The sequence below is a fragment of the Lathamus discolor genome, chromosome 1 (genome assembly GCF_037157495.1).
Source record: "Lathamus discolor isolate bLatDis1 chromosome 1, bLatDis1.hap1, whole genome shotgun sequence".
Classification (NCBI taxonomy): Eukaryota; Metazoa; Chordata; class Aves; order Psittaciformes; family Psittacidae; genus Lathamus; species Lathamus discolor.
In genome coordinates this window covers 68983021-68997617 of record NC_088884.1, presented here as the reverse complement: position 1 = coordinate 68997617, position 14597 = coordinate 68983021, and the positions used below count along the sequence as shown (strand labels likewise).

The following is a 14597-nucleotide window of genomic DNA, read 5'->3' as shown; positions in this document are numbered from 1 at the left end:
CTCGCAGCAGCAGCAGCTCTGCATCGAACAGGAGACCGCTCACCGCTGCCAATGTTTGCAGCTCCTGGGCTGCAGGGCTGGAGAATGGGGAGCTGAAAAGCCCCACTTCAGCAGCAGCAGGGCTGGGAACCTTTCCTTTCTTTCTCCCTGGCAAAAATATACCCTAAGTGTGGCTAGTTACTCTCTGTTACTAAAATGTGGGTCTCGGCTGTAACCAGAGCCACCGTTGGTCCTCTGCCCCTCCTGGCTCATTTCAGCTGGAGAGCAGGAGCCCGAATGCCATTATTCTTCGTGATTGCTTGAGAAAAAGTAAAGAAATAGGACTGCAATGCAAGGGAGAGCTGTTGAACAGTTAGACAGGCAAAAGGCCTCTGGCCATGTCCATTTACTACTAGATATTAAGTGTATTAAGCCCAAGCTCACATGGCATTTCTGAGTCACTACCCATCTTCCCTCACATGTTTTGGGATTGTTTTCTGGCTCCTGTGAGATGCCAGAGTTCTGTTTCCAAGCACAGCTTTTTTCCTGACCCTGCAGAGCCCCTCCAAGATGCCATTTGCTCTGCAGGTCATGTTCACATCCCTCCTGCTCCGGGGATGCCCTGCTCCCTGCTGGGAATGGTCCTGCCCTTGCAAAATGGGTGACGGGAAGCCCTGGGAATGGCACTTGACTCCCAAGAGCAGAAACCACGAGCTGGGCTCAGACATGGCTGCTGCTTTTGGTGGCCATCAGAGCCCATTGCAGGAGCCACTTGAAGAGGAAGACTGGCTGCAAGCATGAGAACATATTCAGAAGAGAGGCAGCTCCAGAGGCTCCCAGGGAGGCAGGGGATGGAGCAATGTGTCTGTGCCTTACCCCGGGTAGCAACATGGGTTATTGTGCCCTGTCACCCGTGCTGCCTTTGGTATTTTACAAGATCACTTAGTCCTTTAGGGAAACAAAGGCCATTATTGTTCTCCAGGTGCACAGATAAGCTGTGTTCCCTCCTGTCTGCCTGTACCTCACCCCATAGGGGCAAGTAAATTCCCTTTCTTGCACGGACACAGGCTGGAGTCACCGGAGTACCCCATTCCCAGTGGGGTGATGGGCAAAGAAGCCATCAGGCAATAGGCTCTGCAGGAAACAGGGCAGCAGGGACAGCATCCTATCTGGGCGGCAGGACTTTGGGAGTGCTGGCTGGGTCCTCACCAGCATGGATGCATGCGGTGGGTCAGCGGAAGAGCTGACCAGGTTTGAGAAACACATCAGGAAGTGGGCACAGCGAGTGGTCCCTGGGGGGGGCTAGGGCAGTGGCTGGAGGAGTTCACAACATGCACACAAAGCTGCTGGCGAGGGGCCCAGGCGCTGGCGGCCAGCCGGGGTGGGGGGAAACAAAGAAAACCACTAAACCATGCACAACCCAAGGGGGCCAGGCTGGGGAGGGGGAGCTTGTAGAGGCCTGCAGTCCTAGGCTGCCCTAGCAGGAGGGCAGCAAGGAGAGGATCAGGTCTGTAAGTGCAGCAGGGGTTTGCTGCACGTAGCTGCACGGGTTTTGATCCAGATTTGAGATGTGGGTCTGGGCTCATCGGTGCACCTGCCCAGAGGCGACAGAGCCTTGTTGTGAGGAGTGAAGTATCTCTGTGGATCAACAACCCGAAGAGGAGGCAGGAAGCTGGAAGGAAGGTTCAAAGATCGACTTTCATTCTGGCAGAAGGGTAGGGAATGCGAGTGCTGCCTCCGAGGTCCTGGATTGCTCAGTATATGAACCGACGATCTGGAAACAAAGATGAGCAATATACCAAACATTTTTAAGAGATGACTCAAAGCTATGGACTCCTGAGGAGATCAGAAAGGACTGTAAGTGAAAGCACTAATGTGGCAAATGGGCAACACCACATGTTTGCCAAGGCTTAACTGGGCACGTGCAAAGTCAGACAGAAGAAAATAAATCGCACGTAAGTATTACAAAGCTCCAGATGGTCTCTAGCAGCTCAGGAAGGGATCTGGATGTCACACAAGCCCTGGTTCTGTGAGTAGCTGCAGCTTAAAAAGAAAGACCAAAAACCAACCCAGCACACACAAAACATTAGCATGCAGAAGGAATAAGGGGAGAATAATATGGAAAATATGATAATGCTATTATGTAAATCACTAGCGTGGCCTCTCTGGGAATACTGTGCAGTTCAAGTAAGCCTTTCTCAGAAAGGGCTGATTAGGTGCATGGCAAACTCATTCACAAAGAGAGATCAAGATGATTGGGGTTGTTTATCTCGGAAAGGAAATGAACAAAAGGAGATTGGCACAGACCGAGACAGTCCGGAGCTTCTGGTTTTCTTCCTGTTCAATTCTATCACTGTCATATCTGGTGCATGAGAAGTGCATGAAGTGATCTGGCTCTCCTCTGTCACACACGGTTTGCTCTTTCTCTCACCCTCTCCACCAGAGAAGGTATGACACATGTGGTGATGTTTCGTATTTTGGTAGGATCTGGGGAGGAGGAGGAGGAGGTGGCTAAGGAAGAGTCATTACTCTGAAGAGTAGGAATAAGGTAGAGGAGGCAAGAACGGAGAAGGAGGATTTGCACGTTGACAGAGGGGCAGAAGGACCTGGCTTCGGAAGGCTCCTTCCATCTCCTCAGGCAGACCCTGCAGAAGCTGCCCACTACTGCCCTTCTCCCAGAGCCCTAGACGCTTCTAGACCAGGTCTAGCGGTTCCTTGGAGGTAAAGATAAGGAGCCTGAATTTGGTTAGTTATTCGGTAAAAAGCATCAGGGTAGTTGGAGGTACCTTCAGACTGAAGAACCAAAGAAACCTGCTCTACTTACCCCCCCATTACCATGCGCAGCCAGCAGCGACCACAACAGCCTGCGCTGTGGCTGCTGACACGCTGCTGCAGTGTGCTGAACTCCCCCGTTGCTCACACGAGGCCGTTTGACGGCATTTAGGCCTGTCAGATCCAGAGCAACGAACGGAAAAGCCCTATTAGCGCTGCTCTGGGCCAGGGGAAGCGCGCTTGAGAGCACACAGCGCAGCCAAGGCTAACAACCCAGCCCGTTTCACCACAGCACACGAAGCCCAGGCCGCTAACGAGCCCCTCCATGGCAGTGCAGCCCCCCTGCTCCACCCTGGGCTGTCCCCTGGGCCGCACCGCGGGGATCTCACTCGTGCCCTTCCCCACGGCCTTTCAGGGTGTCCCCGCCGCCTCACCACGAAGCGGCCACCCCCTGAGGGACGCGGTCCCCTCAAGCCGAGCCCGCCCCGGCCCCGACCCCAACCCCAACCGGGACCGGGAGGAAGGCAGTGCCGCTCCTCGCCGGCAGGGGGCAGCCTCCGGGCGCCGGCTCGCAGCACGGAGCGGCCCCTCCCGCTCGCCATACGGCAGCAAGCACTGCGCGGCGCCCGACCGGTAGGGGGAGCCGGAGCCGCGCCGCCACCGCGGCGGCCGGAAGGGACGGTTTGTGCCCCTGCGAGCTCGCTGGATGATTGGCGGAGGCCGGGGTCGTGCTCCGGAAGTGGCTCGGCCATGTTGGTGGGTGACCCTGGGAGCGGTGCCGGCAGGCCGGCGGTGCTGGTGTCCGCCGGTGGGCAGCGGTCGCCGTGAGGGAGCCGGTCCGGCACGGTGAGTGCGCGGCGCCGGGATCACGGGCCAGCGTGGGGTACACCCTGGTGCGGGGCTTCTGCGGGGAGCGGCCCCCCACAGCCGCAGCAGGGCCCCGCCAGAGAGCCCGTTCTCCGCGGCGCGCCGTTAGACGGTGCCGTCTCTCGGGGAGGGCAGAGCTGACTGGGGTCACTTCTCCCTAGGGTGCCGTCCCCGCGAGCATCCCCATGGCAGCGTGGTCCCGGCAGGCTGTGCTGACCCTCTACCGCGCTCTGCTGCGCCAGGGTCGTGGGCTGCGCTACACCGACCGGGATTACTACCTGGCTTTCATCCGCCGCGAGTTCCGCAAGAACCAGGGGCTGCAGCGGCTGGAGGACAAGGAAAGGCAGTTGGAGAAGGGGCAAGCTTTCCTGCAGAGCAAGCTCGGGGGGCTGGTTTAGAGAGTCCCTATAGTTTCTTTCGGCCCCACTGCCCTTTTCTTTCCAAATACCCTCACCAACCGAAAGAGATGAATAACACTCCCTGACCACCATTGCCTTGAAGAAGTCTGGAAGGTGCCTTCACAGGCGCAGCAGGAGGGCTCTCCTGTTCTCATTACAAATGCATTAGGTCACAGGTAGGTCATTTACAATGATACAACTGTGTTCTTTGTGTTGCTGTTACTTTTGTGAAAGTGCATTTTTTCTGCCTAGCGATGAAGAGTGACAGGATTCCTGGTTCATCTTGGTTCATTCATACTGAGGTTATAGCTTGGTCTTAGGAAGACTTAAGGACAGCTTTAAACCACCCAAGTCAGGCAGAGTCTGAGCTTTTGGCACTGGCTTAGAAAAGAGATTTTGATTCAGTTTCGTGGTGTTTTCATGCTGGTTGACTGAGGATCTACCTATGGGTTATAGCAGTGGCAAAATGTGTTTTACGCATGTCGTTGGTCAGGGAGGCTCTTTAAAGTTAAACATCAATATGAGGTTAAGTGGGAAACAGAAATGCACGTGTAAAAAAACATTAATGGTCATTGTCCAAAACCCGATTCTGGGAGTGGATTCTCTGAAGATTCTGATTTGTTATGGATAAGCAGTTGACCATGCCTGCACTGCCTTGTCTTTGAGCAAAACTACATGTGTTAGAATAAGAAAACAAATTAGCATAAAAAGCACCATGCTTTGTTTGAGAAGCCCAGGTTTAAAAGACCTGAATGGTCATAGAGTTTTACATAATATACAGGATTTTATTGCAAAATATTGCTCAAGTGAGACTTTCTTTTTTAAAAAGCATTAGGTGATTGCACAGTTATAGAATCATAAAATGGTTTGTGTTGGAAAGGACCTTAAGATCATCTAGTTCCAACCCCCTGCCATGGGCAGGGATGCGTCACACTAGACCAGCTTGCTCAAGTCCATGTCCCACCTGTCCTTGACCATTGCCAGGGATGGAGCATTTACCACTTTTTTGGGCAGCCTGTTCCAGTGCCTCACCACCCTCACAGTAAAGAACTTCTTCCTTATACCTAACCTGAACTTACCCTGTGTAAGTTTGAACGCATTACCCCTTGTCCTATCACTACAGTTCCTGATGAAGAGTCCGTCTCCAGCATCCTTGTAGGCTCTCTGCTTTGATGATTAGAAGCCCCGCATCAAATCTGGGATGTCTTTCTCCAGGTTATAAACGGAGCTGGGAGCAAAAGAAATGCTGTCATTGCAGAGCTTGGTCAATACTGTTCCGGTGTGTCTGGGAATAAGCAGCTTTTTGAGGGAAGATAATTAAAGAGGCTGCAGAATTAGGTAGTCCCTTCCTATGGCTCTGTGCTAACAGCTCAAGAGCTGTGAGCGTGGGGTGGAGGAGAAGGGAGTGAACATTTGGGGTTGTGTGTTTTGACCTGTTTGCTTAATGCTTCTGCTCCTTCCAGGTGAGATGGCGGGCGCTGGGCAGCGCAAAGGGAAGAAAGATGACAACGGCATCGGCACAGCCATTGACTTTGTGCTGTCCAATGCTCGGCTTGTGCTGGGTGTGGGTGGAGCTGCCATGCTGGGCATCGCCACGCTGGCTGTCAAACGGGTGAGCATGGGGGCACCGGGGTGCTGGAAACAGGGAACGGGAAAAGCCTTCAGGATGCTGGCGCTAGGCTGGATAAAATGCAAGTGATAGGCTCTCAACGACTCAAACTGTGTCTGCTGATGTTGCTTTAGATGTATGACCGGGCAATCAGTGCTCCCAGCAGCCCCACTCGCTTGAGCCAGTCAGGAAAGAGGAGCTGGGAAGAGCCAAACTGGCTGGGCTCCTCCTCACGCTTACTGACCCAGGACATGAAGACTAGCCTCAGCCGTTCCCTGCAGACCCTTCCCACTGATCCTTCAGCCACAGATGCAGGTAAGGAGCACGGGGATACTTCTGCATTACAGAGTCATCCAGGCCTGTAAACCCTGTAGTCATTTAAAGGATCACAGGAAAGAGAATGCTCTACCTAGGTCAGGGTTCTGATATTTTTTAAGCAAGTCTGTTGGTAACTTCAAGAATGAAAGTCAGATTGGAAAGTAGTGAATAATAGTAATCTGTTTGCATTCTTCATTCCTCTTATGGTTTTGAGCTTTATTCTCCCTCAGTCTTTTATCTTTCAACCTGAATACATACCTGTGCAATCTTTCCTGATAAAAAGCCATTCCATTCCTTTCAAGCTCTTTGTTGCTTTTTTGGACCATTCCAGTTTGTTTGTGGTTTGTTTTTTTTTTTTTTAAGAGGGGAATATGAGATTGTGAATGTGCTAGCATTTTATAACAGTATTTTTGATTTTACTTCCAACATTTTCCTAATAATTTCTGTAATGCTGTTTGCCTGTTTAGTGCTGTTTATCACCAAGTTAGTCTTCAACAGGCTATGAAAAGTGACCGGCAATTCACCTTCTGAGTGGGATAGTAAGTACTTTAGAGTCTCTCAGTGTTTGTTCTATGTGTTTGCTTGTTTTTTCTCACTGATTTTATCTTCTATCCCTGGTCGCTTCAGGAGATACATACTTGGAGATTTAAAATAAAAATTAGGATCAAGCTTTTAACTCGATTTCCAGATTCTCTGCAGGAAAGTCAGCTTCAGGATGGCAATGGGTTTTCTGCTGCGGATTAGGCAGAGCCAGGCAGCTGTGTTAAATGGGGTCTAGATCATCTGATCTGAATCCCCAAAGATGAGGACTGAGGAATACAACCACTGATGATGGTGTCTTGCATTCTCGACTTAAATATGACTTCAAATGGAAAAATAAGGGATTTTTGTTTCATGAACAGGCAACGAAGTCTGGTTCCCTGTGGTTTTGTGGGCCATTTCCTTTTCACACAAAACCTCGGTTTTGTCCAAAGCCTCCTGTGGGACAAGAGACAGCAGCTGCTGAGGTTGGGCGAGATATGTTTGTGTGCAGCTTGGTCAGCCATTCTGCATGTGCTGCGTGGCCAAATGCCTGTTGCCGAACAACTGTGTGACAGCTGATTGCCTTAATGGGGACACTGACTTGGGGTTTCTCCTGCACCCATTAGGTACCAGAGCCCTTCCAAATACCTCTTAAATATGTAATTCTCATTGATAACTTCTGAAACTCTTGGTCCGTATTAAAAGAATTCTGAAAGATAGATGGAAACACTGCCATTTCTTTAGGAAGCCAGTCAGAAAAAAAGGGGCTTAGAGAATGTGTGCAGGTTAGATACTGCTTAGTAATGCAGGCGGCAGCATGAAGCATTTTATTGTGCCTAAGAGTGGGCCCTCTGTTCTTTGGTCAGTGAAAGCTTGAGGGAAGTTTGGGTTTGGGGCTATGACTGCCTGAGCTCTGCTAGCCCCAAGGTCTGTCACCTCATCATCCTGGTAAGTGTTGCTCAGGCTCCTAACAACTATTTCATTACATGGTGGTGTGCTCTTCTCTGATCTTATGCCCTAGTCAGGACTGGGTTTTGCTGATAATCTGTAAAAATCCATTATAATGTTAAAAACTTAATGCGATCATGATGTTTGTTGAAGAGCGTCGTATCCATTGGTCTGGCATCATGTTGAGAGCTTCTGAAATGGTAACAGTGCTGAATTTTTGATGAAATTGAACTGGGGTGCTGCCCACATAACCATTAACATCATGTGCAAGGAAGTAATCTTAGTCTGTTCTGGCTAAACTCCAAATCTAGTAACTTGTTTTCATCTGGTTTGTTGCTTGTAGTAGTATCTTTTGAAGTTTCTCAGCACCTCCCTTTTGACTGGTACCTGTGTAAAGCGCGCAAAATGTCTGCTGAAAGCTTTCTGAGACTTCGGAGGCTGCACTTCGCGCTGCAGATTTTCTTCTGCGGAGCACTTCACGGTGAGACACTGCAGAGGATCAACAGTTTTCCTTCTGTCTTGCAGACTTTTTCCGACCCACAAAGCCCAAGCCATCTGCCAAGAGGAGTCAAGTGGAGCTGAAAAAATCTCGCCTTCGCCTGTCTCTGCAAGAAAAGCTTTTTGCTTATTACCGAAGGAAGGTGGCTATCCCAGCGGATGAGCAGGCCCGGGCCAAGCAGGCAGCCGTGGATATCTGTGCTGAGCTGCGCAGCTTCCTACGTGCCAAGCTGCCGGACATGCCCCTGCGTGACATGTACCTCAGTGGCAGCCTCTATGATGATCTGCAGGTAATTCCTGGGGCTGCATGATGGGTCATTATCCAGAAGGCTGACGAGGCAGAGGCATCTCAGGCTTCCCTGTTGGCAGTGCTGTGTCAGCAGAGCATTCCTCTGTAATAAGGCTCCTGGTGTCACCTTTCCCACAGTGGTGCCAGGCTTTTATTTCTGCAGTACTGTTGGAACAGGCATGACCAGGCTGCTCTGGCACTGTCGGCAAAGCATTTGCTTTCTGCTGGTTTATTTCTCTGGATTATCTCAGCCCTTCTTTCCTTCCCCTCTGACTCTCCCTTTAGCTGTTTGTTTCTTGCTGTTTCTCCAGTAGACCTGTGTTTTCTGTCCATCCCTTCTGTCTCCTTCCACATACATGATATTCCCCTAGAACTCCTGTGTATTCATACAGGTCTTCCATTGGACAGCAGCCCCTGCTGCATACCTCCCTGATGTGAAGGTGCCCATGACTATAGTGAGTGATTCAGAGGCACACTTTTTTGTTTGAGTCAGAGCTCTGGAACAGAGTTGAGGGTCCAGTGAAACTTAGAACTGAGGTCTTAATCACATTGGTGAAAAGGGATTGTTACTGACCTTTATCCAAACAACATAGCAGACCAAGTGAGGGCAGTACCTAGTTGTACAGTGGGATAATTAAACTTGGCCAATTTAAGTTTGTCTAGAAACTTTATACTCTGCTTTCCTGTTTTGTATTATCATGTGCTGCTGTGCCCTGGGCCAGCTGCATCTCACATCCAAGGAGTGGACTTAGAGTAATAGGAGGAAAAATGAGTCATCTATATGCAGTCCATGATAGGTCCTGAAGTATTTAAAGATTTCTAAGTAGGACATACTGTATAAGCACTAGCTGGGGTTTTACCTTGGAGTTATCCCCCTGATCATGGGAAACAGTCCTTCAGAATGTCCTTTGACAAAAGGAGGCAGTGAATCCCATACGGAGAGGAGGGTGAAGACAGCTGAATCCTTATTCCAGGTTCCTTTGAACAGAAGGCTATTTAAAGGTGGTGGATAAAACTGAGTGTGGAGAGGGACAGCATGTTCTTACTGACTTTTCTCTCTTGTGAAAGGTAGTGACAGCTGACCATATCCAGCTCATTGTGCCTCTGATGCTGGAGCAGAACCTGTGGTCATGCATCCCTGGGGAGGACACTATCATGAACATTCCTGGCTTCTACTTGGTGCGTCGGGAAAACCCAGAGTACTTTCCACGTGGAAGCAGCTACTGGGACCGCTGTGTGGTGGGGGGTTACCTTTCCCCCAAAACTGTAGCAGACACCTTTGAGAAAGTTGTAGCTGGTTCCATCAACTGGCCAGCAATTGGGACTCTCTTGGATTACGTGATCCGTCCAGCAGCTCCCCCAGCTGATTTGACACTGGAAGTCCAGTATGATCCAGAACGACATCTATATATTGACTTCCTTCCATCCCTGACTCTGGGTGACATCATCCTTGTGGCCAAACCCCATCGATTGGCCCAGAATGACAATCTGTGGCGACTGAGCCTGCGGCCAGCAGAAACGGCTCGCCTCCGGGCCCTGGACCAGTGTGATTCTGGCTGCCGTTGCTTATGCCTGAAGATCTTGAAAGCAGTATGCAAGTCAAACCCAGCCCTGGGTCACCTCACTGCCAGCCAGCTCACCAATGTCATCCTGCACCTATGCCAAGAAGAGTCCGACTGGTCCCAGGACATGCTGGCTGATCGCTTCTTGCAGACGCTGAAGGGCTTGATCCGATACTTGGAGGCAGGAGTCCTCCCTAGTGCTCTGAACCCCAAGGTGAACTTGTTTTCAGAGCTTACCCCTGAAGAAGTGGATGAGTTGGGCTATACTCTCTACAGCTCTCTGTCAGAGCCAGAGGTCTTGCTGCAGACATAATGGGGCCTTACCTAGAGAAGTATTGATAGGGTTTAGCCACAATGGACTTTGATTACCACGAAATACGTCTCCTCTATCTCTCTTTTCTATCCCTCCCCTAACCACCCCACCTCCACCCCCCCTTCCTTTTGGTTCATTATTATTTCCTGCTGTGGAGTTGGTGCTCCCACTGAATTTCTTGGTGCTACTGGTCCATTTCCACCATCTCTGCCCCAACAGGTACCCATTGGCTATAGAAAAGAGGCTAAAACTGCAGCTCTAAGATCCTCACATCCATTCTGCCAATATTTTAAGTGTCTGCCAAAAAAAAAAATAAACCAGACTATGCACTTCTTTTTCCTGTAGTGCAGTTACTGCAGTTGAGTCCATTTTGGTCTGAAGAAGGTGGAACTGGGCTGGTAAATCCAGAGACAATTTCATCAGACTTGTGTTGAGATCCTTTCCTCCAGCCTGACTTTGCCCCATGTTTCTTTTTCCCTCCTGTTCTACAGTCTCCTCTTTCATTTTTTGTTCTTTTAGGCCTTTTTTGGTCCCTTTGACCCAGTCATGCAGGGCAGACTGAGGGAGATGTTTTGGATAGGGTTGTTTTTTGTATTTCTGGGAGGTTAATGATGACACTGGCAGTATTTAGGGCTGTAGAGCTTGGAAGAGGAGAATGCCCAGGGATCCTCCTCCTACAGAGCCTTCTCATCCTTGGCAGGAATAAGGGCTGAACCTTGTCCAGTCTGCTGCAACACAGCTTCCACTATGGGCAGTTCTCACTGAAGCTGTCATGAGGGAGCAAGAAGCCTTTGTGGTCTGGCTATGTTACAAGGCTGAAGGAGCAGGGCTTGCCATTCCTGCCTAGCCAGATCTGCTGGGTGTTGCTGGTGGGAATGGCCGTGGGGAATGGAGAACAGGGCAGCTCCTTGGATGTCTCTGGCCTAGAGGAATAGAGGCTGATCATGGAGTAGGGGTGGGAGACACACATGGGAACAGGGATTACTTTTTTCATCTTTTCCCCAGGAGATTATGGCTGTTCTGGTTTATAGGGGGTGGAAGCAGGACTGCATGCCCCAAAAGGCTCTGTGATAAGCACACGTAAGATTCTCACCAGCCTTAGATCTGTGAAGGTGACAGGACTGAACTGGTGTCATCAGCAAGTTTCTGTCTCATACACTGATATTAGGGCACATATGCGGAGATGGCATTTGGAGATATGTTGTCTTTGCCATCTGCTCTCAGTGTGTGTTTTAGTCCCCTCCCCAGCCACCTCAGAACTGAGGCTGTCCATTCCCTTCCTCATTCCCATGCGCTGACTTTCCAGTGCTCCCAGTTTACAATTACTCTTGGAAAGCTGGTGAGGGCACACCTTCCTGTTCTGTTTGGATCTGTTGGTAATGCAGTTCTGCCCACTCCTGCTTATGGTTGCTGTCAAGCTGTTCTCATTTAGCTGCCCTCCCATTTACTGCTGACCGTGGTGTGGGTTTCAGGGGGCAGCTGCGGCACTGCTGGTCTCCTGAACTAGCCATGTAGTCTTTCTGTACTCTTCATTAAGCCTTCTGGCCTCCTGACTTCAAAGAGGGGGAGAGAAGGTGTCCTCCCGACTCTCTCTCAAAGACCAGCTGTCATTACAGAAACATACCTTTTCTCAGCTTTAACACCTTTTTCCCCTTTGTTGTCCAGCCTCCCTCGCCAATGGAGGGAGGTACTGCACCAGCAGTTTGGAGGGAGCAGGAATCCTTTTTTCTTCCCTTCCTCTCAGGGCTTCCGCCATTTGACAGTGAAGTTTCAAGGTGAGTTTCAGGAGTGGAACCACAGAGGGGAGTCTTTAGTTCTTGCTTTCTTTCTAGAAGCAGTGCTGGTGAGATGAGGGAGGGAGCATCTATCCCTGGACAATCCGTCCATTTTAGCCAGGATGTCAGATAGTATTCCTATACAGCGGTAACGCAATATTGCATTTTAAATTATTTAATCCTTAAGGTACTGGTATTTTCTAGACTGCCAGATGCATATTTTGTGTGTGTATATAAACTCTGTAAGTGTATAAAGGGTTAACACAAGTTTCGTTCATATGATTCTGTGTTTTGCAGCAGTCAGTGTTGGTCAGCTGTTGATTGCTCTTTACTCTGGTTCCCAGATTTTCTTCCCCTCTTCCTTTCCCTGCCTTCCACTGCCTTTCTGATGTCAGCCTTCCTAGCCTAAAAGCAGACAGATGAGACTTGGAGCCTATGGGCTAGTGGGGGAAATTCCCCTTTCTTTTAATTACTTGAAGGTCAACAAAAATATTAAAATATGTGGGTTGTCAGGAGTTCCCTGTAGGTTCATTTCTTCAGTGTCATCTCACCCCTTCACTTGGTGCTGACTCCAATACTGTGGTCTTGACATAGAATGTTGTTGAGCAGCAACATGGTTTGGAATGATCAAAACTATAGAAACAAAGAAAGGTGAGACACAAACAGAAGGAAGCCAATGTCTTAGCTGGCTTGTATCATATACATATCTCTTTTTACACATGAATGCTTTTACTTCTTCCTGGCAACCTAATGAATTAATATTTTACGGCCATTTCTTGCTGCTATTGAGCTCAATTTGTATATCAAATGGAGACTGAAGCTGCCTTCTTGCCTTTTCTGTAGCCTTTGCTCCACTTCACTTGAATCACTCCCATCAGTTCTTCCCTTCAGTTGTGCCCTCCTCTGAGCTAGCCACAAGCCCGTTCTTGGGAGGCAAATGCTCACTTCGTACAGGCAGCCACCCCAGTGGGCAATAGCTGCCCTGGCAGTGGCAGTCTCAGCAGAGGCCAAAGATATAATGTGTCAAAGGGACACTGCAACGAGGAGTTAGTTCAAGAGTGGGGTCAGGCATAAGGAGCAACAGAGGCCAGGAAGAAGGAGTAGGGTAAATCTTTAGGAATCTTACATAATGCTGTGCCCAGCCTGTGGGTCAGACAGACTGTTGCAGTGTCTTTTGAACCGGCACCTTTCAGTATTAAACGCAGTACATGTGTTGATGTACAGCCTGGAGGGCTGTCTCTCCTACGGGTAGGCTCCTTCCTAGTCAAAGCTATAGCACAAAGCAGAGGGACCTAAAGATGAATGTGAAGAGGGCAGTTCCCAGCCACCTTCCTGGCAGAGCTGCTCAGAGACAAATTGATTGTAAGAGGCCCAAAGCGTGCATTTGGTTGGTTGCTGCCTGGGCTTTCAAGGATGCTTCCCATGAGATTGTCGTCTTGTTCCCTGTAACCATGGGGCGAGGACCAACTTGCTTAGCTGCGGTTTCACTGTTGCTGAGCTCCACTGCTAATCCTTAAAGTCAGATGGATTTCTTTTCCTGCACGTTTAAAAGCAATTATGAAAGAAAGAGGCTGCTTTCTGCCTCCTGGTGAGGTGCTGTCAGGGCCCTGACTCTTAGCATGTGGGTACTTGCAGTGAGAAATGAAGAGGTGATACCCCATCTCTCCCAGGCGTGGAGGCTGCAAATTTGCAAAGGGGAAAGTCTAAGTGCATGGTCTGTGACAGAGTGCGTGAGATTCTGGAATAAAATGACTTTCCACAGTTCCCTGGTTGTCTCTGGTGTGTTTATAAACAAAGGAGCGTCTCTCAGCGCATCACCTTCACCCTGACATAATTCTGCACCACACCAGTGGCGTGGTGTCAGTCTCGGCTTGGAGACTGACATGCCCCTTGCTGATTCACTTGCTTTCCCTTTGTGGCTTTCTGCAACTTGTCTTGAGAGAGCAGTCAGCTCGGTGCTGCAGCTCGCTGGCTCCTGGCAGCATTCGCACCAGTCACAAGATGATGCGTAATTATGTCCCATCCTTTCTCTGATAGCCGCATGCCTGGGCAGGCACCTGCTTTTCATGTGGCTCCCCAGACTTCGCAGGCTTCCGTGCCTCTTAATATTAAACGTTCCTGTGCAAGCTCCCCTGCCCTTGCTCAGTCATGTTTCTTCCTCTGTGCGCATCCTCTCCCTGGCCAGATGCGCTCCTCCACTTATCCAAGCATCAGCCTTGAGGCAGTGAGGAAGCCACTGTGCCAGGGGCCTGTGGCTGATCTAATCGAAGCTCTTCCAAGTAAGACCCAGATCTATGTGCCTGCTTGGGGTGGGGCAGAAGTGTTGAACATCAAGAAAAGCACAAAGTGATGCTGCTTTTGATGGATCCCAGGCTCCTAACTTGTGGGAAGGTATTCTATGGGGACGTTGTCCTGTGAGACTTGTTTTAATGAGAACTTGGCAATTAGCATTTAACAATCTTGGAGGCTCAGGGGAGACCTTAGAGGAGCTTCCAGTACCTAAAAGGGGCCTACAAGTAATCTGGAGAGAGACTTTTTACAAGGGCAGGTAGCGATAGGACAAGGGGGAATGGCCTTAAACTGAAAGAAGGGAAATTTAGGTTAGCCATGAGGTAGAAGTTCTTCCCTGTGAGGGTGGTGAGACCCTGGCACAGGTTGCCCAGGGAAGCTGTGGCTGCCCCATCCCTGGCAGTGTTCAAGGCCAGACTGGATAGGGCTTGGAGCAACCTGCTCTAGTGGAAGGTGTC

The 14597-nt window shown here is 49.9% G+C and overlaps 2 protein-coding genes across 3 annotated transcripts; both read left to right on the top strand.

Annotated features, from left to right (window-relative positions):
* Positions 1–3505: 3505 nt before the first annotated feature.
* Positions 3506–13615, top strand: MIEF1 (mitochondrial elongation factor 1). Of its 2 annotated transcripts, none has more exons than XM_065677766.1 (5): positions 3506–3597; positions 5480–5628; positions 5760–5940; positions 7939–8201; positions 9269–13615. In XM_065677766.1, exons 2-5 carry the CDS (start codon positions 5485–5487, stop codon positions 10073–10075), a joined length of 1395 nt encoding a protein of 464 aa, XP_065533838.1. In that variant the 5' UTR covers positions 3506–3597; positions 5480–5484; the 3' UTR covers positions 10076–13615. The 2 variants fall into 2 exon arrangements, with proteins under 2 accessions (XP_065533838.1, XP_065533829.1); XM_065677757.1 differs by lacking the exon at positions 3506–3597 and adding an exon at positions 4104–4192.
* Positions 3510–4019, top strand: LOC136013620 (mitochondrial ribosome and complex I assembly factor AltMIEF1). Its single transcript, XM_065677782.1, has 2 exons — positions 3510–3597; positions 3780–4019. Exon 2 carries the CDS (start codon positions 3804–3806, stop codon positions 4014–4016), a length of 213 nt encoding a protein of 70 aa, XP_065533854.1. The 5' UTR covers positions 3510–3597; positions 3780–3803; the 3' UTR covers positions 4017–4019.
* Positions 13616–14597: the final 982 nt, after the last annotated feature.